This window comes from Chiloscyllium plagiosum, chromosome 39, assembly GCF_004010195.1.
Source record: "Chiloscyllium plagiosum isolate BGI_BamShark_2017 chromosome 39, ASM401019v2, whole genome shotgun sequence".
In the NCBI taxonomy this organism is placed as follows: domain Eukaryota; kingdom Metazoa; phylum Chordata; class Chondrichthyes; order Orectolobiformes; family Hemiscylliidae; genus Chiloscyllium; species Chiloscyllium plagiosum.
This window is the reverse complement of record NC_057748.1, coordinates 6,280,135-6,306,960: the sequence shown is the minus strand read 5'-3', so window position 1 is coordinate 6,306,960 and position 26,826 is coordinate 6,280,135. Positions and strand designations below refer to the sequence as shown.

Here is a 26,826-nt window from a genome sequence, read left to right as displayed (position 1 = left end):
TTGAATAGCCCCCGGCCGCTCCCCCACCTGTTTGAGTAGCCCCCTCTCTGATAGCACCTCATAGTCAGAGATGTACAGCACAGAAATAGACCCTTCGGTTCAACTCATTCATGCTGACATGATATCCCAAACCAACCTAGTCCCACCTGCCAACACCTGGCCAATATCCCTCCAAACCCTTCCTATTCATATACCCATCCAAATGCCTTTTAAATGTTGCAATTGTACCAGCCTCCACCACTTCTTTTGGCAACTCATTCCATACACATACCACCCTCTGAATGAAAAAAATTGCCTCTTAGGTCACTTTTATATCTTTCTCCTCTCACCCTAAACCTATGCCCTCTAGTTCTGGATTCTCCCACCCCAGGGAAAAGACCTTGTCTATGGACTTGTCATGCCCCTCATGAATTTATAAATCGATAAAGTCACCCCTCAGCTCCGACGCTTCAGGGAAAACAGCCCCAGCCTGTTCAGCCTCTCCCTATAGCTCAAATCCCCCAACCCTGGCAACATCCTTGTAAATCTTTTCTGTACCCTTTCAAATTTAACAACATCTTTCTGATAGGAGGGAGACCAGAATTGCACACAATATTCCAAAAGTGGCCTCACTAATGTCCTTTACAGCCGTAACATGATCTGTACTCTGACCAATAAAGAAAAGCATACCAAACGTCATCTTCACTCTCCTATCTACCTGCGACTCTACTTTCCTCACCGTTTTGAATATTGACCCCCCACTCCTGCCATGTCTAACTTTAGGGGAGTTACCTGAAATGTCAGTGTAGACTGAGTGCTCAGGCCCTGGAGTGAGGATTGAGCCCATGATTTTCTGTCTAGGAGACTGGGGGCCATCAACTGCACGAAGCAGTTGCTTCTGATTGTGGCTCGAGAGATCTGAATCAAAACATCAAGTTGTTCCGTTGCTGAAATGTGACCTTTTGTCTGGCCTACAGCTCCCACTCTGAACTTCAGTCTTGTAAAAGCAGGATTTAAACAAGGAACCACTAGGGTTGCAGAGACAAGAGGGTGCCATTTGCACTTCTTTCAGAGTGGTCAAGATTCTGGCAAAACCGTACAAGTGTTGTAGTTGCCATTCCATGTATCAACCCACAGTCTGACATTAGTTGAGATAAGAGATTCAAACAGTTGATACTGAATTGTATAACGTAGATAACATTGGTAAGAGAGTAGTATTAATGTATTACAAACCATCATTCGAGGAAAAGATGTTTATTGATTTCAGTTGTGTTGTGCCTTTAAGTTACTGTGTGACCTGCTTGTCAAATTTTATGCTATAATTAAAACTCGTCCCTTTTTCAATATGTGCATATTGACTTTCAGACCACAGCAACAAAGGTTCCTGAAGTTAGAGATGTCACCAGGATAGAGAGAATCGGTATGCTTGTTTTTAAAATTTATCCACTGTTTAGTTTCTTTCCTCCACTGCTGGAGTGTAGACATCTTTCCAGTGGTCACCCACATAGGCCCTACTGAGCCTCCTACCCACTGCTTTTCAATGTTTTTTTTTGAGTTAAGTAACTCCATTACATATTGGAAACTCCATTGGGAACCCAAGCTTCTTTCTGTCCCAGCTTTATAAAGCTAGGAGGGAAACAAAGTAAAATACTATCAAATGAATGGAAATTCAAAATTATTTAAATTATTATTTTAATTACATGCACTTCACTCTTCGGATGGTTTGGATTTTATTTGTTGAGCTGGTGCCATTAATGGGGTCTTGTATCAATTAGCAGCTGCACCCTTTTGTATGCACAATGGAAGTTGCAAAGCAGTGGAGGATGAATGTTTTCAGACTGTATAGGATGTGTCCCATTTACTGTTGATTCTTATCCTCCCTGAGAAGTGTGGAAATCGAAATCCTGTGCTTGAGTGAAAGAAATGCTGAGCGAGGGACCAGAAAATTGCATAGGGCCCTTTTAGGGTGGGATCCCCAGTTGCAAGACACTGACCTAATCGAGTAGATGTTAGTGAGCTATGTGCCCGAGTGCTGGGTAGTCAGAGTCATGGAGACCAAAGGGCACACCTAATTTTTACTGTGACTTTTTGGAGCCAATTTTAAGACTTAGTTTGTACTCTAACAGGAATCATACAATCCTTATAGTGTGGAAGCAGGCCATTCAGCTCATTGAGGTCACACCTATCCTCCGAGGAGCACCCCAGTCAGACCCAGCACCCTACCCTATCCCTGTAACCCTGCATTTCCCCTGGCCAGTCAATCTAACCTGCACATCTTTGGATTGTGGGAGGAAGCCGGATCACCCAGAGGAAACCCATGCAGACACTGGGGAGAACGTGCAAACTCCACACAGACAGTGACCCTAGAGTTCACTGGTTTCTGTGAGGCAGCAGTGCTGAACACTGAGCCACCATCAACCACTGAGAATCATCTGAAAATTCTAAACTGGGCCCATCTTATGTCCATCAGGTAGTGCTTTTACCACTGAGATACTGGGAGAGCATCGCCTGGTCTATTTCAAATTCAACTAACTTTAGACGTGTCGTCTGCTGTGCATACACCTGTGTTTCATAGTCACAATCAACATCAAAACTTTATTTAAAAAATCAGGTTGTTGAATGTAAAATTAAATTGAGTAAAATTCAATAATTTGTAATAATATAGCATCTTTCAACTTTCTATAGGTGCCCATTCGCATATCCGTGGCTTGGGACTTGATGATGCGCTGGAACCCCGACAGGTACTGTGCAAAGGCACTAAGGCAGTGGATTTGAAGTTGAAGGGAATTACATAGTTCCTTGCAGTAGCTTGATCTGAAGCTGGGTCCTCATACTAGAACACAAACACAACTTCTCAGCAAGTTTCTTTCCTATTGGTGTAAGTTAGGTACATTTCCATCTGTGCTGACAGTGTTTCCTGTACCTCTTCCAAATGGCTGTCCTTGAAGCAGCCTGTTTGACTCCCATGGTGTAGAGGTGCTGAGGTTGGACCTGGATGGACAAAGTTAAAAATGACAACACCAAGTTATAGTCCAACAGGTTTATTTGAAAGTACAAGCTTTCGGATCACTGTTCCTTCATTATGTAACTACCTGTCGAAGGAGCACTGCTCCGAAAGCTTGAACTTTCAAATAAATCTATTGGATTATAATCTGGTGGTGTGTGATTTTTAACTTAATATTTGACTCTCTGCCACTCCATTATCAAGCCTAATACTTGTGTGAATTAATTTTCCGGTAGAGGTCACTGGTTAGCATTGAATCCAGAACTTGACTCCAAGACTGGCCATTTATTCTCTAAGCCATTTATCCTTGTCAGTTTGCTGCGTTTAAGCAGGTGATATTGGAAGGAAGTGTTAAGTTTTCTGATCAAGTGACTTGTGAAATTAGTTTGTCCACCTTGACCAGTTTGTAGTGGATGTTGGCATTAGGTCTGGCAACTGATCACACATAAGGAAAATGTCACACGTAGGGCAGAGTGTGGTAAACATTGCAGTGCCGTGAACCCTACTGATCATGACTGGGAAATAATACTGAAGAAAAGCCTGAGGTTCTTAATATTTATGTATTCCATTCCTCAGGATTATTCCCTCATCTGTGTGAGCACAGAAGAGATATTTGAAAAGAGCATGAAAGGAAATGAAGGATGTGAGTCGGTAATGTGTGCCCGTCAGCACTGCTTTAAAAAAAACCCATCAAATTGGAGTTCCCTCACCAAACTGGATGTGAGAGAGGCTGAAGGCTCATCTCCCTTCTATTTAGTCTGTTCATTGGGTTATTACTGACATAGCCTGTTATTTCAGTAGTTGCATCAATATTTCCTATAGTGGTAGTGCTACACTCCCATAAGTAGCAAATGCTGTAACAGGACATTTGGGCTGGGAATTCTATGTTTAAAGGGATACTGCGTTCAAAGGTTTGAGAGCACAACTGCAGGCCTGCATTGATTAATCAAAAATGAGAAGCACCAGTGAGTTGGTAGATGCTGGGGAAGGATGTTTGAGACCCTGATCAGTGAACAGACAGGTCTGTGGATTTGCAGGCTTGTTATCCTGAGTATACAGATATTTCCCAGAGGGAGCGACAAAGTGCCTGCATTGCTCTGCAGATATTTTCACTTTCCATCTCGCAGGCCCCTCCCCATCTCACACCACTGCCAAGCATGCAGTTACCTGTGACCCAGGGCACCAGGCTTGCCTATTTTGTGAGCTGTGGATGTATCCTGACTGGAGCTGCTCCTGGTTCTCTTGCTTCAGGTCTCTCAGGGGATGGTGGGCCAGCTCAGTGCCCGACGTGCTGCTGGAGTCATTCTTGAGATGATTAAGGAGGGAAAAATCGCTGGGAGAGCAGTCCTCATTGCTGGCCAGCCCGGAACAGGAAAGACTGCCATTGCAATGGGTAAGATGATTTACTGGCATGGTGCTGAAATCAAGTACTTAATTTGCTTTTGAAGTTGTTCAGAAATACTTGACTTTGTAATGTACCTGATGATATCTCAGCAACATCTCCAAACAATTCCCACTTGATACTTTCTGTTAAAATGTAATAGAAATAAATACAATTGGTCCAGTCAGCTCTTGTATAAACATGAGGTACCACCTCATCTGAATCAAATTGCCAGCTGTCTGTTGATTTGAGGATGAAGTTTACTTGGATGTATGAGTTTCTGCCATCAGTTTTCATGGACTGAGTTAAAAATCACACAACACGAGGTTATAGTCCAACAGATGTAAATGGAAGCACTAGCTTTTGGAGCATTGCTACTTCATTATGTAGCTGTGGAACAGGATCATAAGACAGCAATCTAAGTTTGTCCAGGTGCACGGTGGCTCAGTGGTTAGCACTGCTGCCTCACAGCACCAGGGTCCCAGGTTCGTTTCCAGCCTTGGGTGACTGTCTGTGTGTAGTTTAGCACATTCTTCCCATGTCTGCGTGGGTTTCCTCCGGGTGCTTCGGTTTCCTCCCACAGTTCAAAGATGTGCAGGCCAGGTGAATTGGCTATGCTACATTGCCCATAGTGTTAGGTGCATTAGTCAGAGGGAAATTGGTGTGGGTGGGTTACTCTTCGAAGGGTCAGTGTGGACTAGTTGGGCCGAAGGGCCTGTTTCTGCACTGTAAGGAATCTAATCTAATATATCATTTCAGTTGCATGATAGCTAATCTTTTGCTATAAATTCTGTGTCTTATGATCCCGTTCCACAGCTCCTGATGAAAGAGCAGTGATCCGAAATAAACCTGTTGGACTATAACCTGGTATTGTGTGATTTTTAACTTAGTCCACCCCAGTCCAACACTGGCTCCTACACATCTTGACCTTTGGACACAAGGTCACAGGGTATCTCGCAAGGTAGTGGGATTGCGAATGCAAGATCTGCTTGTTGTTCTCTGCTGTCACTTTGCTTCTATTAAAATATTTGAACTTGTGACTTGATGGACAAGTCCTAATCATTCTGAACAGTTCTAAATTCCTTCCAGTTACTAATGTCACTACTGCCATACTGCAGTGATTTCAAAGTATTTTATTTATCCTCCTCTGGAATGAGAATCGGGAAAAAATTAAGACACGTTGGGGTGATACCTCTTGGTTATTCAGACAGTGTCCAGTCCATTGGATTCAAGTTTGCAGGAGTCTTGCTTGAATGCTTGTGGAGATTTGTAATTACTTCTTGAGCAATGGCTGATCTTGCACCCACCTTACCTTGATCATTCTTTTATCAGTCTTCGTAAAGAAGTGTTTCCTCAACTTTTTACTCATTTTCTGACCATATCCCGCAGTTATTGTTTAGCTTGAAATAATGCTTAGGATTAATCTTTCCATTTGGTGTCTTGCATTTTTCGGTAACATCTGTCTGAAATGTTGACCTGTCTAAAAAAGGCTGCTCTGTACTTTCTGCCCTTGTTATAATTGCAAATATCTTATTGTATTCTTCAGGGATGGCTCAAGCTCTAGGACAGGACACTCCATTCACAGCTATTGCTGGCAGTGAAATTTTCTCTCTGGAGATGAGCAAGACAGAAGCCCTAACTCAGGCTTTTCGCAGGTCCATTGGGGTCCGGATCAAGTAAGCGTAGCCTGCCTTGTTTGTTTAAGAGAGTGTTATACTAGCCAATCGTTGCTGTGTTTCTGCTATATCAATGTTACTAAGGTCATTGTTCCTCTGAACCAATCCTCTCTTGTTCCCTGAGCTGTAGATGTGCTGTCCTACACTATTGTTCTGTTCCCCAACTGTATTGAAATCAAGACTACTTCCATACAGTAAAACTCAAACTGCTCATCCTTTTACTTTTGCTCATTGATGATCAGTACTATGTTTCTCTGGAAAAAGATCAATATTGTTCTACAATGTATCTACACTTGTGTGACATGAGTTGTTGGCAGATCCTTATGAATCAGAATATTTGTTGGGCAGTAAGGTAGGCAGTTTCAAAAATGAGTTAAGTAATGGTCAGAACCAAAAGTGACATCTTTGTGTATCAAATTATGAAGGTGAGAGGCTTAATTACCAATCAGGAGCCTGCGAGATTTGGCCTCAGTAATGTTCTCACACATCTGACTGTGAATGAAATTGATGTTTATTCATTGTGCAAATACAATATTGCTGGAGAGAGAGAGAGAGAGGTTGGCTTTTCTCCCTTTGTCCATTCTTTAACAAACTACACGGTGTATCTTTGCTTACTGGGAGAAGCATATGTTACAGTATTGGAGAGTGCTTATGTTCCTCTCTGTGCCCATGTTTATGTGCCTTCTGTTCAGTCAGTCAGCCAGTCTCTCTCTCTCTCTCTCTCTCTCTCTCTCACTCACTCACTCACTCACTCACTCACTCACTCACTCGGCAACAACAGGGAAATCTTCCCTCGACTTCAAAATAAGTCCCTCCTTGTGTTGTTTTTGAGTCCTCACCCATACTTTTGAATGCCCGTTAATGCTGGAGGAAGATACTGTGATATAAACAGATGGATACCAGATTTTGATGTGGGACAGTTAGAATTTGCAAGTGCTGTAGCTATATGATGAAGCTTGTGAAGCAGTAGAAGGGTGCAGCTGCAATTGTGTACAGTTGGTCCATGAAAATCTTGTACTAATTTAATATGGATTTATTTTAATCAACTTTTTTTCCCCCCGAAACAGAGAGGAGACTGAAATAATAGAAGGGGAAGTTGTGGAAATTCAGATTGACAGACCAGCCACTGGCACGGTAATTTCAGACTGATGAATCAAAGTTGGAGAAATTTTATAATTCAATAGGCTTAAAACTATATTTTTCCTTCATTCTTTCATAGGCAAAGCCTGCGTGTCTTGTCCCTTTCTAATTTTCCTTGACCTGATTAGCTCTCTAAAAGATTTCAGAGGGTGATTAGGAGTTATCCACATTGCTGTGGGCCTAGAGTTACATGTAATCCAGATTAGGTATGGGTGTTAGAATTCTTTCCTGAAAGGCATGAATGAATTGGATAGATTTTCACAGCAGTTAATGATGGCATGATAAATAACTGAGACTAGCCTTTCAATTTAAGATTTATTAATTTAATTTGAATTCTACCAGCTGTAATAGTGTTCCCAGACCATTAGCCTGGGCCTGTGGGTTACTCATCCAGTAACATTGCCACTGCATCTCATTCCTTTCTTGTCCTATTTCCCATTCCCCAGTTCTGACATAATTCTTGGAGATTGGCCAGAAGCATAATCACGTGTATTTTCTTTCTCACAGGGTGCAAAGGTTGGAAAGCTAACCCTGAAGACTACAGAGATGGAGACAATTTATGACCTGGGGACGAAAATGATCGAATGTTTGACAAAAGAGAAAGTGCAAGCTGGGTGGGTGACGTCCCGCATTTAACTGATGAGAAATATTGTGATTGTTCCCTCGGATGGTCTGCATTGCCTGCCCGTCCCGGTTGTTCTATTCTCAACCTTCTCCAGTTCTTCTTTCTCTGCCAACCCCTTATCTGAGCTGCAGCAACATATAAAGATGATCAGTGTTGCCTTTGAAGTTAGTGTAATAACTTGAAGTTCTGCGAGGGAGCTATGTATATCGTTATGTAAGTGGTGCTGCAACTTGCCTACTTCCCTTTGTACTGTCCTCGAGGAGGTATCCCCTATTGGTGATCTTGCCATCTGCTCAGGTAGCTATTTTCCAAAGCACATGCACTTCCAGATGTTGGACATCTGAACGAGAAGCAAGATTGAGCCTGGAGCCAGCTATGATGTTTAAGAAGACGATAGCTGCTCTGATCGTAACCAGAAATCCACATTCCTGTCCGTGTCCACGACAAGGTTTCACCCCCTTGCTGAACAATATCTCTCTATCTGATGCTGCTATTGCAGTCATGTTTTAGTCACAACCCTTCTGTAAATGCTGCTTGAACAGGAACATAACAAAAGCCTGGTGAAAAGGAGTCACAATTATACAGCACAGAAACAGACCCCTCAGTCCAACTTGACTTTGATTTTCTGTTTCCGCGGGTGATGACATTATGGCTGAGAGTTTCATTTTGTCCAATGGGTCACAGATGTGGTCGAGCCACAGGGATGAGTAATGTCCTAATTTTGATCGCTTTTTTGTGTTGGTTAGTAGGCCCTGGTTGGGGGAGCAACTTCAATTCTTTTAAAATTAAATTGTACTACTTCATATGGGATGGAGCCCAAGGTTTTTAACAGCTGTCTGATATAACTAACGGTGTAACTTTGATTTCCCTGCTTTTTGTAGAGATGTGATTACCATTGATAAAGCAACAGGAAAGATTAGCAAGCTGGGGCGGTCCTTCACGCGAGCTCGTGATTACGATGCAATGGGAGCCCAGGTACGTCATCTGCAGTTGGTGATTTTGTTTGGGCGGTTTACTTAAAACCCTAGCTGCTGGAGAACTGAGACACTGAATGAGTTAGATATAGTTCTTGGAGCTAAAGGGATCAAAGGAGACAAAGAGGGGACAGGTTACTGAGTTGGGTGATCACATTGAATGGCGGAGTAGACCTACTCCTGCTCCTATTTTCTGTTTCTATGAGAAGCTCCTACTGAAAATATCAGTGTGCATGTTAACATTTAGTGGCAGTTTTCAGTGGTTAGGGTGGAGGGAAGGAAGCTTCACCCACACACACACACGTAGATCCTATTGAGATTTTCATTGAAGTCCACCACACCCTTCCCCTTGAAGAGCAAGAGGAGAAATTGGAGAAGATGTTGTTAGTGACTGACTAGATGATATCTTTCTGTGTGTGTTTGTTGGATTACACTGGACTGTTAAATTGTTTATAGTTGCAGATGTTAAATTAGGCAGCAAATGTCTTTCAGAGATTTACAAGAGTTTTATTGTAAATCTATAGTCTAAAACAAACACCAGTTTCTACCTTTCCTTTTTGGCCCTTCTGTGTCGAAAAAGAAGCCATCTGTTTCTAAGAAAATCAAACTACCAAATCCCTAGTTAACAAATTACACAAACACTGCTCACTGGGAGCTGTAGGAACTCAGCACTTTTCTTTACAGTTTAACTGATCACCAAATTACCCGATCACCCTGTAATCAAATTACACACCCTTCCAGGGCAATGTAACAATAACAAAAAGAGGCTGAAACAATGGATGGGACTGAATCAAAATGGAGTTTGGGGGGGGTCATAATAAACTTTCAATTTCAATTTTAAATTGCCAGTTTCACGAATTAAACAACTAACGAATTACAGGCACTGACCACTGGGACAGTGCAATAAAACCAAAGGGTAGTGAAAAAGGGAAAGGCAAGATCAAAATGGAATTGGAAAGAGTGGGAACCAGCTGTTTCTTAAGGCAGTGTCTGTTGACACTGTATCCGCAGAGCAACTGTGTGTGCGCATTCACTCAGAAACTTGTGTTTAGAGAATCATAGAATCATACAGCACGAATATAGATCCTTCGGTCCAACTTGTCCGCTCCGACCAGACATCCCAGTCTGTTCCAATTCCATTGTCAGCATTTGGCCCATATCCCTCTTAAACACTTCCTATTCATTCACCCATTCAGATGCCTTTTAAATGTTGTAATTGTACCAGCCTCCGTCACTTCCTCTGGCAGCTCATTCCATACAAGCACCACTATCTGCGTGATAAAGTTACCCCTCGGGTTCTTTTTAAATCTTTCCCCTCTCACTTTAAAACTTTGGACTCCCCCACCCTAGAAAAAAGACCTTAGCTATTCACCTTATATGTGCCCCTCATGATTTTATAAACTTCTGTAAGATCATCGCTCAGCCTCCGACGCTCCCGGGAACAACACTGAAACTGTCCCTGTGACTCAAACCCTCCATTCCCAGCAAATCTTTTCTGCGCTCTCTCAAGTTTAACAACATCCTTCCTATAGAAGGGTGATGAGAATTGAATTCAGTATTCTAACAGTGACCTCACCATTGTCCTGTACAGCTGCAACATGATGCCTCAATTCCTATTCTCAAGTGTTCTGACCAATAAAGACAAGCATTCCAAACACCTCTTCACCACCTTGTCTACCTGCGATTCCACTTTCAGGGAACTGATCACCTGCACCTAAAGGTCTCTTTGTTCAGCAGCACTTCCCAGGGCTCTACCATTAACTGTACAAGTCCTGCCCTGGTTTGTCTTACCAAAATGCAACACCTCACATATACTTAAATTAAACTCCATCTGATCAAGATCCCATTGGTACTCTGAGATAGTCTTCTTTACTGTCCACTTTACCACCTATTTAGTGTCATTTGCGAGCGTACTAACCATGCCTCCTATATTCACATCCAAGTAAAATCCAGGAAAGTTATTTGGGTGGAACTGAGAAATAAGAAAGGGATGATCACCTTATTGGGATTGTATTGTAGACGACCTACTAGTCAGAGGGAAATTGAGAAACAAACTTGTAAGGAGATCTCAGCTATCTGTAAGAATAATAGGATGGTTATGGTAGGGGATTTTAACTTTCCAACCATAGACTGGGACTGCCATTGTGTTAAGGGTTTAGATGGAGAGGAATTTCTTAAGTGTGTACAAGACAATTTTCTGATTCAGTATGTGGATGTACCTACTAGAGAAGGTGCAAAACTTGACCTACTCTTGGGAAATAAGGCAGGGCAGGTGACTGAGGTGTCAGTGGGGAAGCACTTTGGGGCCATTGACCATAATTCTAATAAATTTAAAATAGTGATGGAAAAGGATGGACCAGATCTAAAAGTTGAAGCTCTAAATTGGAGAAAGGCTAATAATGACAGTTTTAGGCAAGAACTTTCAAAAGCCGATTGGAGGCAGATGTTCACAGTTAAAGGGATGGCTGGAAAATGGGAAGCCTTCAGAAATGAGATAGCAAGAATCCAGAGAAAGTATATTCCTGTATTTTGGGAAAGCAAATCTTAGCAGGACTTATACACTTAATGGTAAGGCCCTAGGGAGTGTTGCAGAACAAAGAGACCTTGGAGTGCAGGTTCATAGCTCCTTGAAACTGGAGTCGCAGGTAGACAGGATAGTGAAGAAGGCGTTTGGTATGCTTTCTTTTATTGGTCAGAGTATTGAGTACAGGAGTTGGGGGGTCATGCTGCGGCTGTACATGACATTGGTTAGGCCACTGTTAGAATATTGCATGTAGTTCTGGCTTCCTTCCTATCGGAAAGATATTATGAGGCTTGAAAAGGTTTAGAAAAGATTTACAAGGATGTTGCCAGGGTTGGAGGATTTGAGCTATAGGGAGAGGCTGAACAAGCTGGGGCTGTTTTCCCTGGAGCGTCGGAGGCTGAGGGGTGACCTTCTAGTTGTTTACAAAATCATGAGGGACATGGATAGAATAAATAGACAAAGTCTTTTCCCTGGGGTCGGGGAGTCCAGAACTAGAGGGCATAGGTTTAGGGTGAGAAGGGAAAGATATAAAAGAGACCTAAGGGGCAACTTTTTCACACACAGGGTGGTACGTGTGTGAAAAGATCTGCCAGAGGAAGTGGTGGAGGCTTGTACAATTACAACATTTAAGAGGCATTTGGATACGTATACCAATAGGAAGGGTTTGGAGGGATATGGGCCGGGTGCTGGCAGGTGGGACTAGATTGGATTGGGATATCTGGTCGGCATGTACGGGTAGGACTGAAGGGTCTGTTTCCATGCTGTACATCTCTATGACTCTAAATCACTTACATAAATAACGAAAAGCAGTGTACCCAACACCAAATCTCGAGGCACACGATTTCCCATGCACACAGCCATGTTGACTGTCCCTAATCATTCCTTGCCTTTCAAATAAATAATTCCTTTCTGTCAGAATTCCCTCCAACAACTTACCCAGCATAAGGCTCACTGGTCTATAGTTCCCTGGCTTTTCCTATCGCCTTTCTTAAATAATGGCACCACACTATCCAACCTCCAATCTTCCGGCATCTCACCCTTGGCTGTCAATGATACAAATATCTCTGTAAGGGGCCCAGCAATCCCTGCCCTGGCTTCCCACAACGTCTTGGGGAATGCCTGATCAGGTAAAACCCTCTGTCTTTGTGTTATGTACAAAGCCCACACTGTGCTTAAACACAGAACAAATGTGACATTGAAACAGGATTCGGCAGAAGAAAAGGTCTCTAGGATTGGTAGGGGAGAGGGTCTCTCCAAAATATGAATTTTTGGGTGGGGGAGTTTACTGTAGGGAGTTGAGAATGAATGAGGTTGGAAGGATGGGGCAGGGCATGGATGAGGCTGGAGGGTTGGATGAGTGAATGTAAGGGGGTGGGGGGGTACTGTGAAGAGAATATGGATGGGGGGGTAACGATGGAGTCTGATGCTCCTTCCTTCCTCGCCTGTGGTCCTGTCCTTGCCCAATCCCTTTCCCATTCACAGATGCATATGTTAATGCGCATGTGCGTTTCTGTGGGGAATAGCATTCTTTCTCCTTGGTGTCAGTAAGTGAATCCTTATTTTTCAAAACACCAATATCACCATTAAATTGATAAGTTAAAGCACTGCCCACTAAGTAAAAGGCACAATTAACAAAATGGAAATGTAGGGAAAGACTGAGGGATTAAAGTAAAATGGAATTGGAAGTGGTGGGAACCCAAATATTCAGATGTGTTATAACATACCTCTGAAGTTGGGACTTGAACCTGGACCTTCTGGCTGAAAGGTAGGGACACTACCGCTACACCGCAGAAGTCTTACAAGGAAGCAGTTGTTTTGTTTTAAAACTTGCACTTTTTCATTGGAGGTCCCTTGCAGATGAAGATGACTCTCTCCCATTCTTAGGGTGTGTCCGTAGATGGCTGTACAGGCTGACGCAGCTGCCGCAGGCTCTGTAACACTTGGAACAGAAGGTGGTTCCGGGAATAGGTGTGCGTTCTGCTTTTTCAACACCTTCCCGGATGCTCCTCCTCCACTTCGGGAAATCTTGGACAAGTGATTCCCAGGTGTCTTCCACTGAATAACCCTTGTCACCAGTAAATTGTTGTTTATACAAGCAGTGCCCAGCAGGGGTGATGAGAGGGAAGGATAGGGAATTAAAATGGATTTGAAGAGGAAGGAGCCCAACTCTTAGCAGCTGTTTTAATCACCCTGTTCCAACATGTTGTGACGCACATCCAGGGCAGGTGGGGAGTTGAACTCAGACCTCTTGGCCCAGGGGTAGGGACACTACCACTATTCCAAAAGTGTCCTCACAGAACCCAGCTCTTTCTATTTTAATCAACCTATTTTCAGATGTATTGTGACATGTACCAACTCCTCTCCATCATCTCTGGAGCTGCAAAAGAAGCCTGCATTTCTAACACTGACAGAATAACTTGTTTACAATGCTGACGTAGGCTCACTGAGTTGGTAAAAATGCACCGCTACCTCAGGAAACCAGGTGGGTGTGAATGGGAAAACAAAACTGAAATTAAAAGATAACCTTGTCAAAACATTCCTTTCTGCAGACAAAATTTGTGCAGTGCCCAGACGGAGAGCTTCAGAAACGGAAGGAGGTGGTTCATACAGTGACATTACATGAGATTGATGTGATCAACAGTAGGACACAGGGATTTTTGGCTCTGTTCTCCGGTAAGATTTGCTCCGGCCTTTCAGCTCCTCCAAGGGCAGCCGCTGCAGATTGTGAAAGATTAGGTGCTTCGAATGTGTCCCACAGATTAGATTAGATTACTTACAGTATGGAAACAGGCCCTTCGGCCCAACAAGTCCACACCGCCCCGCCGAAGCGTAACCCACCCATACCCCTACATTTACCCCTTACCTAACACTATGGACAATTTAGCATGGCCAATTCACCTGACCTGCACATCTTTGGACTGTGGGAGGAAACCGGAGCACCCGGAGGAAACCCACACAGACACGGGGAGAACGTGCAAACTCCACACAGTCAGTCGCCTGAGGCGGGAATTGAACCCGGGTCTCTGGCGCTGTGAGGCAGCAGTGCTAACCACTGTGCCACCGTGCAGCCCACAGTACCTCCAAAAGATAGCCATCGACTGAGTGCAGGGCTGTGTCTGCTCTGCAAGCTGATCTCAGGCTTCCCAGTGGCAGTGTCACTTCAGTTGATCTTGGAACCTGTAGGCTGAGATGAAAGGAGATTGAACCTGGACTCCCACCTAGTCTTTATTCGTTAACTTCAACTTCCTAACACCCCTTCCTGCCAACTAAAACATTTTGTGAAATTAAGATGAAAGTGGAATCAGGCTCAGATTTAATGCTCTGCTGCCAGGTTGCATACCTTGCTATAACACATACTTACAATGTTCATCTGGCTAGATTTGATTGACACTGTTTCTGAAACACACAAACAGAGGTCCACCAGCTTGCTGCCTGCATCATGGGAAGGATGAGTATGCAGTGTTGGACGCAAAGTGAATGTAACCAATCATCAAGCAAGCTTTCAATTGCAGCCTAAAGCTCAGCATGAGAGGCAGAAAGAAAAATACTATTAACCTGTGCTATGTTTTGTATAATGTGGTGCTGGAAAAACACAGCAGGCCAGGCAACATCCGAGGAGCAGGAGAATCGACGTTTCAGGCATAAGCCATTCTTCAGGAATCGGGCTTATGCCCGAAACGTCAATTCTCCTGCTCCTCGGATGCTGCCTGGCCTGCTGTGTTTTTCCAGCACCACATTTTTCAACTCTGGTACTCCAGCATCTGCAGTCCTCACTTTCTCCTATGTTTTGTATAACCCTTGTACGCACATCCTTCACTGCCATGTGGGATTTCACAACCCAAATCATCATCATAGCTGTCGGATCTGTTGTGGCCTGGGTGAAAAATCCTAGCAAACTGCACGTTACTGCTATTTTACTGCCTCTTTATTTTAATTATTTTTGTCCCTGCTGTCATAACCGTGGTGCTCATAGGTCAAAAAGTTTTCTACTGTATTTCGTGAGCCCCATGTGTCTCAAACACAGTATGACTAAACTACAGCCTGTGGTCCAGATATCAACATCCCTTTCCTGATACATTGGCAAACTGTGCTCCAAACACAGACATAGAATTGTACAGTATGGAAACAAACCCTTGGGTCCAACTCATCCAAATATCATACATTAATCTAGTCTCATGTGCCAGCACTTGGCCCATATCCCTTGAAACCCTGCCTATTCATATACCCATCCAGGTGCCTTTTAAATGCTGTAATTGTACCAACCTCCACCATTTCCTATGGCAGCTCATCCCATACACACACCACCTTTTGCATGAAAACGTTACCCCTTACATCCCTTTTAAATCTTTCTCCATTCACCTTAAACCCATGCCCTCTTGTTTGCGACTCCCCCACCCCAGGGAAGAGACCTTGGTTATTCACCTATCCATGCTCTTCATGATATAATAAACCTTTAAAAGGTCACCCCTCAGCCTCCAACCCTCCAGGGAAAATAACCCCAGTCTATTCAGCCTGTCCCGAGAGAAGAAATCCTCGAACCCCAGCAACATTCTTGTAATTCTTTTCTGAACCCTTTCAAGTTTCACGACATCTTTCCTATAGCAGGGAGATCAGAATTGTTGTCTCAATTTTGTTTCTATTTCATATTTGTTGGCTTTGACCTGTTTGATTTTCACTGGTCTGACAGGTGGCTGATGTGGCACAAATGTTCATTCTCTCCAAAGCCCTAGTTGGGCCATTGGCATTGTTTTGCCTCTTCTTTGGTAGTTTCCACTGTCCAGTTTGTCCTCGTTCTCTGGTATTTTTTAAAAGCAATTTCTCCTTCAATCTTGTAGTTATTGCATCTCAAGTCAATAATACCGGTTACTGGGAGCATGGATTTCAGCGTTGTGCATCCATGTCAGTCACAGAAGCACTAAGCTTAGATAAGCGTTATCAATATGCTGCATCTTCACAGGTGATACTGGAGAAATAAAGTCTGAAGTTCGTGAGCAGATCAACGCCAAGGTGGCTGAATGGAGGGAAGAGGGAAAAGCAGAGATAATCCCTGGGGTGAGTGTGCAGTGATCCGGTTCTTTCACTCCTGTTACTTTGTTTGGTGTGATCAAGATATGGTCCTTCATACTGGCCTCCCTCATGAAGTGTTACTGAAAGTACAGCACATTGACTGGTCTTGTGCTGGACTTTTCCAGGTGCTGTTCATCGATGAAGTCCACATGCTGGACATAGAATGCTTCTCCTTCCTAAACCGTGGCTTGGAGAGTGACATGGCCCCTGTGTTGATCATGGCAACAAACCGCGGGATAACCAGGTACCACCACATTGTCAATGAAAGCTGTTCAAATATTTTCTTCGTGGGAGGCCCAGACGTGTGGCTGGGTCCACTAGTAAAACTGTAAAGCCATTTCCTATTAACTGTGAGTTGCTGAAGTACTGTTAGCGCACTTGCACCACACCAGAGCTGAGAAATCTTTGCCATTAGGATTTTGGAAAACTACCATTTGGATTCTTCTTTCCAACCTTCAAGGACTTTCTTTATGTATTAAAAAAAATCCATTTGTAATTTGACTGGTGGTAACTCTGATTAGCTGCTTCTTGGGCTGTAACATGGATTTCTGGACAATTGTGTTGAAAACAATTGGAACACTCAGTTTCACAGCCCCCGTTTCCACTTGTTTCCAGCGTGACTGTCTGACAACCTACAAAGCCACTCAAGGAGCAGCTTAATCCAAGCGACTGTCGGTCAACTGATAGCTCCAACAAACAATCAATTTTTAACAGCGAAGTGTCTAAACGAAAATGGGCACTTCAAGCTCTTAGCAATGGAGTGCAGTGGGGAGCAACAGGAGGAGGGAAAGACCTCGCTGCTCCTTAAATCAGAGATTCCGTCTGTCTCAGGCTCGGCTGTTGCGGCCTCTGCAGTCCCACCTCATAGCTGGAGAAGTGAATCAGAGGCAGAAACGAAGGTTGGTTAGCTCAGGAGTTGCAGACTGGGATGTGGATGGGGTGCGTGTGAGCAGCAAAGTCCTTGAGAGGTCAGGTGTAGTGTAGGAGTTGGAGATCAGGAGAAGTGTTGACCGTTCAGGCCCTTGATCCTGCTCCTCCGTTCTATAGAATTGTGAATGTTCCGACATTCCTCACGCCCACTTTCCTGCCCTTTCCCTGCACCCCTTTTCCTACTCCCTTGTTCTATGAAAGTCAGGGAACATTGAGGAGATCAGTCCAGGAATGTTGCAGTAGGTCACAGAACAATGACAACAAAGAGCGTTACAGAAGTCAGAACGCTGAGGTCGTTTTGGGGATTTTAACACAGTCTTGAGAGTAATAGAAGATAGACAAAAGGGACTCCCGGATTTCTACATATTTAAAGAGGCCTGTGCATTTATTAAAGATAATTAACAATGCTTATACTTACACAATTCCTTGGTAAAAGAAATTTTCAGGACATTTTTGTGTTCAGCCACTTTTTACATGGGATTCAGTGGTTCAAGAATGCTGCTCAATGTCACCAACCACAAGGGCAATTAAGGGGGACACAACAAATGCTGGTGTAGCCGACAATTCTATATCCCGTGAAAAGAATTTTTAAAATCCCATTTGAAGCAAAATCATTTCACAATGCTGGGCTGTGAAACCTTGATACATTGAAATATAAGACAGTGAGAAAGGGTGTGCATTTTGCTTAATATCTTTTGTTTTTCAGGATCCGTGGCACAAACTACAAAAGCCCTCATGGAATTCCAATTGACTTGCTGGATCGATTGGTAATCATCTCAACATCACCCTACAACGAGAAGGAAACAAAACAGATCCTCAAGATCAGGTGAAGCTTTCAGAACGTTAGGAAAAGTGAATGAGAAGCTTTGAGTTTTTTTTTAAAACTACTGTGTAGCATAATTGTAGCAACCGGTTTTGAGATTCCAGCACAGCGAGCATTCAGTTGTGACCATCTTTGAAGAGGTCCATAAATAAAGGGAGGGCAGTTCATTTACTGTATTAACCTGCATCCCACACTCTTGTACCTTTCAGTAGTTCTCACCAAAATTGTTATAACTGACCTCAGCACTCCAGGTTAAGGAGAGACCATTTTTGCTTTGACTCACTCGAACACAACATTCAGACTCTCATGTTTTTCCACTATCCACCAAGGTTGTGGCTGATCTATGACTTCAATAACTTACTTTGATTCCATATTCCTTAATAACCTTGACCTAGCAAAAAAAAAATTAATCTTAGACTTTAAATTTTTGGTAAAACGAGTACCGACTCTTGGTAGGAGTGAGTGAGGAAGTGTTTCTCAAATGCTCTCTTGAGTGGTCTGACTTTGATTTTAATGTAATGTCTGTGATGGACCATGCCAGACCCCCTCAACACATTTCAAGAAAGTGGCCCAGACTCTAATTTTGTTTTAAGCAGGTGTAAATTGGATATTCCAGAAGATAATCAGCTGATCAAACCACTTAGTTTTAAACAAAACAGAATTTATTTACAAGATTACCGAATGAAACACAAACAAAAGAGAAAAGAATACTGAATAACTTAACCTCTACAAAAACCCAACAGATCATCCCAACTTAATGATGCTGTTCCAAATACCTGCAACAGTCCCCATAAACAGCCTTTGGCACAAAAGGTACAATCAAACACAGGGTCTTACAGGAGAGATGTCAGAGAGAGAGAGAGAGGGAGGATCAGCCTGCACCTGCATCTTTGGGTCCAGCAACTTTTACAGCTGCCTGACCACTGTCAGTGAACAGCCAGAGTGCCAGAGAAAAGCTGAGCTGGGAGAACTGCTCACTCCCCTTTCATTGTACAAGTGTTTTTTTAAAACTTGAAAGCCTTTTGCCTGAGGCAGTATCTGTTTAGCTCTAATCAAATTGGCTCTAAAACCCTTCAATTTAGACTTTGCAGAGTCTGTGTCTTTTACGACCTCTCTGAAAAAATAGCCAAGGACAACATAACCTTATTAAAGGAGCAGCATCATCTCATGTCCCTATATGAATGTTTCAATCAGGCATCTTGACTTGTTTTCAGTGATGTGTATTTGCTTTACCTAAAGGAGACTTAAAACCCATTTATATAAACGACGAAAAGCAGTGGACCCAGCGCCGATCCTTGTGGCACACCACTGGTCACAGGCCTCCAGTCTAAAAATGAACCCTCCATCACCACCTTTTGTCTCCTAACTTCTAGCCAATTTTGTATCCAAATGGCTAGCTCTCCCTGTATTCCATGTGATCTAAACTTGTTAACCAGTCTACCAAGTGAAACCTTGTCGAACGCCTTATTGAAGCTTGTACAGACAATGTCCATCCCCTGCCTTCATCAATCCTCTTTGACACTTTTCCAAAAAGCTCAAGTTAGTGAGGCACTATTTCCACACAAGAAGTCATGTCGACCATCCCTAATAAGTCCTTGCCTTTCCAAATACAAGCAACATTCAGATTCTCACACTTGTTCTACCATCTAGGAGGCTAAGGAAGTGATTGCTGGGCCCTTTGCTGAAATATTTGTGTCATTGATAGCCATGAGTGAGGTATTGGAACAATGTAGGTTGGCTAACGTGGGGCCATTTTTTTAAAGAAAGGTGATAAGGAAAAGCCAGCGAACTGTAGACCAGTGAGCCTGACATCAGTAGGACATCAGGTCTGTAGACCAGTCAGCCTGACATCAGTGGTGGGCAGGTTATTGGAGGGCATTTTGAGGGATAGGATTTACATGTATTTGGAAAGGCAAGGACTTATTAGGGATGATCAACATGACTTTGTGTGTGGAAATAGTGTCTCACTAACTTGAGTTTTTTTGGAAAAGTGTCGAAGAGGATTGATGAAGGCAGGGGATGCACGTTGTCTGTACGAGTTTCAGTAAGGCATTCGACAAGGTTCCACATGGTAGACTGGTTAACAAGTTCAGATCACATGGACTACAGGGAGAGCTAGCCATTTGGCTAGAAGTTAGGAGACAAAGGGTGGTGATGGAGGGTTCATTTTCAAACTGGAGGCCTGTGACCAGTGGTGTGCCACAAGGACAGGCGCTGGGTCCACTGCTTTTCGTTGTATATATAAATGATTTGGATGTGAACATAAGAGGCATGGTTAGTACATTTGCAGATGATGCCAAAATTAGTGTAGTGTAGTGTACAACAAAGAAGGTTACCTCAGATTACAAAGGGACCTGGATCAGATGGGCAAAGGAGTGGCTGATGGAGTTTAATTTAGATAAATGTGAGGTGCTACACTTTGGTAGTACAAATCAGGGCAGGACTTATACTCTTGAAGGCAAGGTCCTAGGGAGTGTGTCTGAACACAGGGACCTTGGAGTGAAGGTTCATAGTTCCTTGAAAGTGGAGTCACAGGTAGATAGGGTAGTGAAGAAAGCATTTGGTATGCTTGCCTTTAAAGGTCAATGCATTGAGTACAGGAGTTGGAAGATCACGTTGCAGCTGTACAGGACATTGGTTAGGCCATTTTTGGAACACTGCATTCAACTCTGGTTTCTCTGCTATAGAAAAGCTGTTGTGAAACTAGAAAGGGTACAGAAAAAATTTACAAGAACGTAGCCAGAGTTGGAGGGTTTGAGCTGTAGGGAGAGGCTGAATAGGCTGAGGTCATTTTCCATGGAGCCTCCGAGGCTGAGGGGTGACCTTAACGAGGTTTGTAAAATCATGAGGGGCATGGATACGATAAATAGCCAAGGTCTTTTTTGCAGGGTGGGGGAATCTAAAACTAGAGGGCATAGGTTTAAGGAAAGAAGGGAAAGATATAAAAGGGACCTAAGGAGCAACCTTTTCACACAGTGGGTGGTAGCGTATGGAATGAGCTGCCAGAGGAAGCAGTGGAGGCTGGTATAATTAGAACATTCAAAAGGCATCTGGATGCGTATATGAAGAGGAAGGGATATCAACCAAATGGGAGTAGATTAATTGAGAATATCTGGTTGGTATGGCCAAGTTGGACTGAAGGGTCTATTTCTGTGCTGGGCATCTCTGCAACTGTGTAACAAGATGTAGGCACAACCTGTCACGGTATGAATGTCTATCTGAATGGACATAGAGGATTGTAGTGTTTGTGAACTTGTTGTACACTAAGCACATTTGTTATTGATCCTTTCCCCATAGTCGGACATAATCCAAACACACTGGGGAGCAAATGATGCCCAGGGTGAGGATTTAGAGCTTCTTACATTACCATGAGCTCCACCATGATAGTGATGAATTAATTACCCATTAAGTCAGAGATAAGAATTCTTCTCTTCCAAGGTTGAGAGTCTTGAATTCTCTTCTTGAAAAGGCAGTGGAAACATTCTTTGAATATCTTTAAGTTAGAGGTAGATAGATTCCTGATAAGCAAAGGGATGAAAGATTGTCAGGTGTGAACACAAATGCAAAGTAATCAAATCACCTGTGATCTTACTGAATCAAGGGACTGTTTGGCCTCCTCCTGGTCCTAGTTTCTACGTTTATAGTTCAGTTCCCCCCTCCTCAATTGACAGAACAGATTGTTTGGGAGAATTAAATGATGATCTTAGTCCTTGACTTTCCTTCAGCTGTTGCACATCCTCAGTCCATGTAGTGTAGCCCAGGAACTCAACAACGTTCTGCAACTCACCACCTGCGTAACTGCAGACCCTGGCCTATCTATGTGGCCACTTTTATTTAACACAATCAAACTGTCAGGGAAGAAAATATGTTTATTGAGCACAGCCACATTTCTCTGTATTAATACAGCAAGTCATCTGTTAAATGTTGCCCCACCCCCCGTTATGTACAGGTGTGAAGAGGAGGATGTGGAGATGAGTGAGGATGCGTACACTGTTCTAACACGGATTGGCTTGGAAACGTCACTTCGATATTCTATCCAACTGATCACTGCTGCTAACCTTGTCTGTAAAAAACGAAAGGTAAATAGTGAACAGACACACTTCCTACAAGTTCTTTTTAAATCTTTCTCTATATCTTCCTGCGTGCAGTGAGAGGTATAGGCTCTGGGAGATGTTGTACTTACCCCTTTTGGGGAGCAGGTGTCGGTATTGGGCATTTTTGGATCAGGTAGAAGCTAATAGCTACAAAGGAATCCAACTCAGATCTACAGACAGGAGCGCATGCACTGATACACCTGCCAAATGCAGAAAATCCTTTTATTGTGATATTATTCCATTTCACTCAGTATTTCTCCTGTTGCCCCACTGACATTGTTAGGTGGCAAGGGATCACAAAATTCATCGTTGCTTCTCAAATGTTTTTCACTGACTCCATTTAGAGGCTTGAAAGTTGTTGTGAATCCCCAGGGTTGGGGGTTGAAAATGTGTTGCTGGAAAAGCGCAGCAGGTCAGGCAGCATCCAAGGAGCAGGACCCCCCGCAACTCCGGCCAAGCTAGGTTTCCTCTTGCATCTCCACACCTTCACAGTGTTTACAGTGGGTTCACAACAACTTTCAAGCCTCTAAATGAGGAAGGGCTCATGACCAAAACGTCGGTTCTCCTGCTCCTTGGATGCTGCCTGACCTGCTGCGCTTTTCCAGCAACACATTTTCAGCTCTGATCTCCAGCATCTGCAGTCCTCACTTTCTCCTCCAGGGTTGGGGGGTGGGGAGGGGTGGTGGTGGGGGGGGAGGAGGAGCTCGGCCCTGGCTGTGTTGGGTCTTGCAATCCCACTTGGTGTCTGAACTGCCACTTTGGGTACTCCTGGAGCAGATAAGTTTATTTCCGGAGATCAGAAAACTCCTCAGTCTGACTTTCCTTTATCTTATCTAATACCTCTCACCGAGTGCACTCTCTCTCTCTTTTTAGTTCTAGTAGCCATTTGTTTCCTCTTTTCTTTGCACCAGGGGACAGAGGTACAAGTGGATGACATCAAGCGGGTCTACTCTCTCTTCCTGGATGAGTCACGCTCTACACAGTACATGAAAGAGTATCAAGATGCCTTCATGTTCAATGAAATGAGTGAGTTCACTTCAACAGCAATTTATTAATAAGTGAAATCTTGGCTGTTACAATTTGACCAGAGGCTGTGGGCTATAGTAGCAGTCACCCAGAACCTCTCCATTAAGGTACTCAACAGAGTAGCAGAGTTTGGCAGCTGTAATACAATATGAAGAAAGGAAGTTATCCAGTTTTTGATGGAAACAAATAGAAAGGCAGATTATTTCTTAAATGGTGAGATTTTGGGAAGTGTTCATCCCCATGTTCGTGAGTCAGTAAAAGCAAGCATGCAGATACAACAAGCAAATGATATGCTGGTCTTCGTCCAAACTGGAGTAAAGCTGCAGTTGTACAGAGAATTGGTGAGACTACACCTGAAGTATTTTGTATGGTTTTGATCTCCTTATTTAACAAAGGATGTACTTGCCATAGAAGGAGTGCAGTTGGGGTTTAGCAGACTGATCCCGAGGATGGCAGGCTTGTTTCTACCAGGAGAGACTGAAGAAACCGGCCTGTATTCTCCAGAGCTTTGAAGAATGAGAAGTGATCTTACTGGAATTTAGAAAATACTTACAGGGCCTGATAGGTGGCTATAGATATTTCCCCTGGCTGGTGACTTCAGAACCAGGGCACAATCTCCGAATAAAAGCAAAGCCACTTGTGACTGTGTTGAGAGGGAATTTCTTCACTAAAGGTGGTGAATCTTTAGGATTCTGTACCTTAGAGGGCTATGGAAGCCCTGCAAGCAAGCATACTCAAGACAGAAATTACATCAAGATACAATCATATAAAACAACCGTTCATAAATAACACCTTCTTTCAACGAAAAAGGTCACTTCACGACACCTGTACGGAATGAGAAGTTGGAGGAAGTGGTAGAGGCTGGTACAATTACAATATTGATAAATATCTGGATGGATATATGAATCGGAAGGATTTAGCGGAATATGGGCCAAATACTGACAAATGGGACTAGATTCATTTAGGGTATGTGGTCGGCATGGACAAGTTGGGCTGAAGGGTCTGTTCCATTGCTATACAACACTGGCTCTGTGACCACTTAGCGATATCCTTGCTCTGATCAAATACAGCATGACCTAGGGGATGTGCTGCGTACTTGAGTCTTGCCCAGTGCTGACTACCACACAGATTATTGGCTTGTTCACTCACAACTGAACTTCCATTTCAAGCCGAAGCATAAGAATCAATCAAGCGACAATCACCAAAGGGATTTCAGATCAGAAACCTGCACACACATCGTGCAGAGATATAAATCTAGCAAATCTCACAGACTAGGCTGGAATACCCTGATCACACTTGAAGAATGTAATGCTGGAAAAGCACATCCGGTCAGACAGCATCAGAGGAGCAGGTGAATCGACATTTCGAACATAAGCCCTTCATCAGGAATGAGGCTTCCTGATGAAGGGCTTACAGTCGAAACGTCAATTCTCCTGCTCCTCGGATGCTGCCTGACCGGCTGTGTTTTTCCAGCGCCACACACTTTTCGACTCTGATCTCCAGCATCTGCATTATTCACTTTCTCCCATCCTGATCACACTGCTGATTCCACTGTCGCAAAAGCCTGGGACTCATCAAAGCCGGATACTTCCACTGAGGCTACGGGACTGAGCATCAAGGGCTGGCTTCATGATAATGGCAGGGATACACCAAGATCTACTAGCAACAAGGTGGTCAGCATTGGCTCAGCCAGCCAGGAGAAAGAGACCACCTTCCGTAAGCATGCAGCACCTTCAGCATAAACTGGGAGACATTCAAAATGACTGCTACGTCACTTGTGGAGAAAAGTCTCAAGTGTCTGCTGACAACGTAAGCTTCTGTGAAGCACTAAAATCTGGTCAATTGACCAAAGGATCAAACCAAAATCCCCATGAGAAGAGTCAATGGCAAGATCACCGGTCGGAATACCAATAGGCCTGCTCCACCTGATGAGTGTTCCCACATTGTTTATACATTTGGGAAGCTCAGGGATTTGAGCCAGTGATGATGAAAAATTTCTAGCCAAGGCACGATAGTTTTCCCTGATGTTATTGCTCTGATTCCTAATGTTGGTAAAGTCATGGTGTTGAGAAGATACTGTTGGTGGAAGCTTGGTGCGTTGCAGTGGACTTTGAACAGTAGCAGGAGCAGCAAACAAGCCAGTTGCCCTGATCTAAGTAGTGTCGATCCTGTTGACAGATTATTGCATTCCCACCAGCCTAATCAGCTGTAAGTATTTCATTGCGAGTTCACTGGAGATGGTGGTCCAAAGTGTGGCGCTGGAAAAGCACAGCAGGATGAAGGGCTTATGCCCGAAATGTTGATTCTCCTGCTCCTCGGATGCTGCCTGACCTGCTGTGCTTTTCCAGCACCACACTCTCAACTCTGATCTCCAGCATCTGCAGTCCTCACTTTCTCCCTCACTGAAGATGGACTTGGCGATCTCAGGTTGTGAGCCACTTGTCATTGTATCCAGCATCTATCCTCCTAATATAAAAGTTAATGTGACTAGTCCAGTGAAGATCCTGATCATCTCCAGCATGGAGATCGTGCTGGTGAAATCCAATCACATTTATTGATTTTTTTTTTGGAAACCATCATTGCCTGGCATTTAAGGTAAACCCTGTACCAAGGTACTGGAGAAAGAGGGGTGGTTCCATTTTAGATATTGTGTTAGCAGAAAGCTGTTATGATTAAATCAGACACAGCACTGAAATTCCTTGAATCCCCATTGCAATTTGAGAGGATCTTACCAGTGGTGGTGCTGCCATGTATTTCAGGGTGGTAGTGATTGTGCTAACAATGCACTCTTGGTAAGCTGTTGCTGTGCATCTTGATTAACCTGTCTGCCCTGTCTCACATGCAGAATGGCATCTGAGAGCAGCAGCGCATTGCACACTAGAAAGTTACTTTCATCTAGAAGAATGGGGGAAACGTAATAGGTAGATGTAAGAAACTAGGTGTAACAGTTTTTAATCAGGCAGACAGTTTGAGGATTGCTGACCATTGTACATTTTCCTGTGCCTCCCTTTGACTGTTGCTTCGTATTTTAAAAGCTAGATGACAAAGACAGTGTTGTGTTATGACTACTCTATAATCAATGATATGTTAGGAAAAGTCTGGACTGACCTCACGTTCGAATATTCTCTCACTACATCCAGCATGAAAGTGGATTGAAGTATTGCATTGAAAGGTTTCTCTACCTGTCGGTTTTGCAACAGTAAAGACATGCACTTGAGTTTGCAACCCTCACATGGAGGTGTTAATTGCACTCTCACATCCACTCGCACATTCTGTGCATGTATGTGTTCTCTCTCTCTCATTTTGCGGTGGTAACCAGATAGCAAGGAGAATTAGAAACTTTACCTCCGTTGTCTAGGAAGCTGTTTTACACATTTCATGTTTTGTTCTTTTGCAGAAGGCGAATCAATGGACACCACTTGAGCCTCACTGTCGTGAAGGCGTGTAATGATTGAAAGCAATGATGTTTGATACAATAGAAACCTGATCACTTTATTAAATTGATGCATATTTGTCAAGTTTTATCTTTTCCTGTAGTTGTCTTTTGTATAATAAATCCTGAAAAAATTAAATTTTGCATTGA

The 26,826-nt window shown here is 43.4% G+C and overlaps 1 protein-coding gene across 1 annotated transcript in view; it reads left to right on the top strand.

Annotated features, from left to right (window-relative positions):
* The window catches only part of ruvbl2 (RuvB-like AAA ATPase 2), a 27,789-nt gene extending 969 nt beyond the window's left edge, over positions 1 to 26,820 (top strand). Inside the window, exons 2-15 of the mRNA XM_043679621.1 lie at positions 1,345 to 1,399; positions 2,665 to 2,720; positions 4,235 to 4,376; positions 5,911 to 6,040; positions 7,108 to 7,174; positions 7,688 to 7,794; positions 8,687 to 8,780; positions 13,853 to 13,976; positions 16,261 to 16,355; positions 16,496 to 16,614; positions 18,007 to 18,126; positions 22,073 to 22,202; positions 23,129 to 23,243; positions 26,641 to 26,820. Coding sequence (XP_043535556.1) covers positions 1,345 to 1,399; positions 2,665 to 2,720; positions 4,235 to 4,376; positions 5,911 to 6,040; positions 7,108 to 7,174; positions 7,688 to 7,794; positions 8,687 to 8,780; positions 13,853 to 13,976; positions 16,261 to 16,355; positions 16,496 to 16,614; positions 18,007 to 18,126; positions 22,073 to 22,202; positions 23,129 to 23,243; positions 26,641 to 26,666 — 1,380 coding nt within the window. The 3' untranslated portion in view covers positions 26,667 to 26,820. The remainder of the gene's footprint in view (positions 1 to 1,344; positions 1,400 to 2,664; positions 2,721 to 4,234; positions 4,377 to 5,910; positions 6,041 to 7,107; positions 7,175 to 7,687; positions 7,795 to 8,686; positions 8,781 to 13,852; positions 13,977 to 16,260; positions 16,356 to 16,495; positions 16,615 to 18,006; positions 18,127 to 22,072; positions 22,203 to 23,128; positions 23,244 to 26,640) is intronic.
* Positions 26,821 to 26,826: the final 6 nt, after the last annotated feature.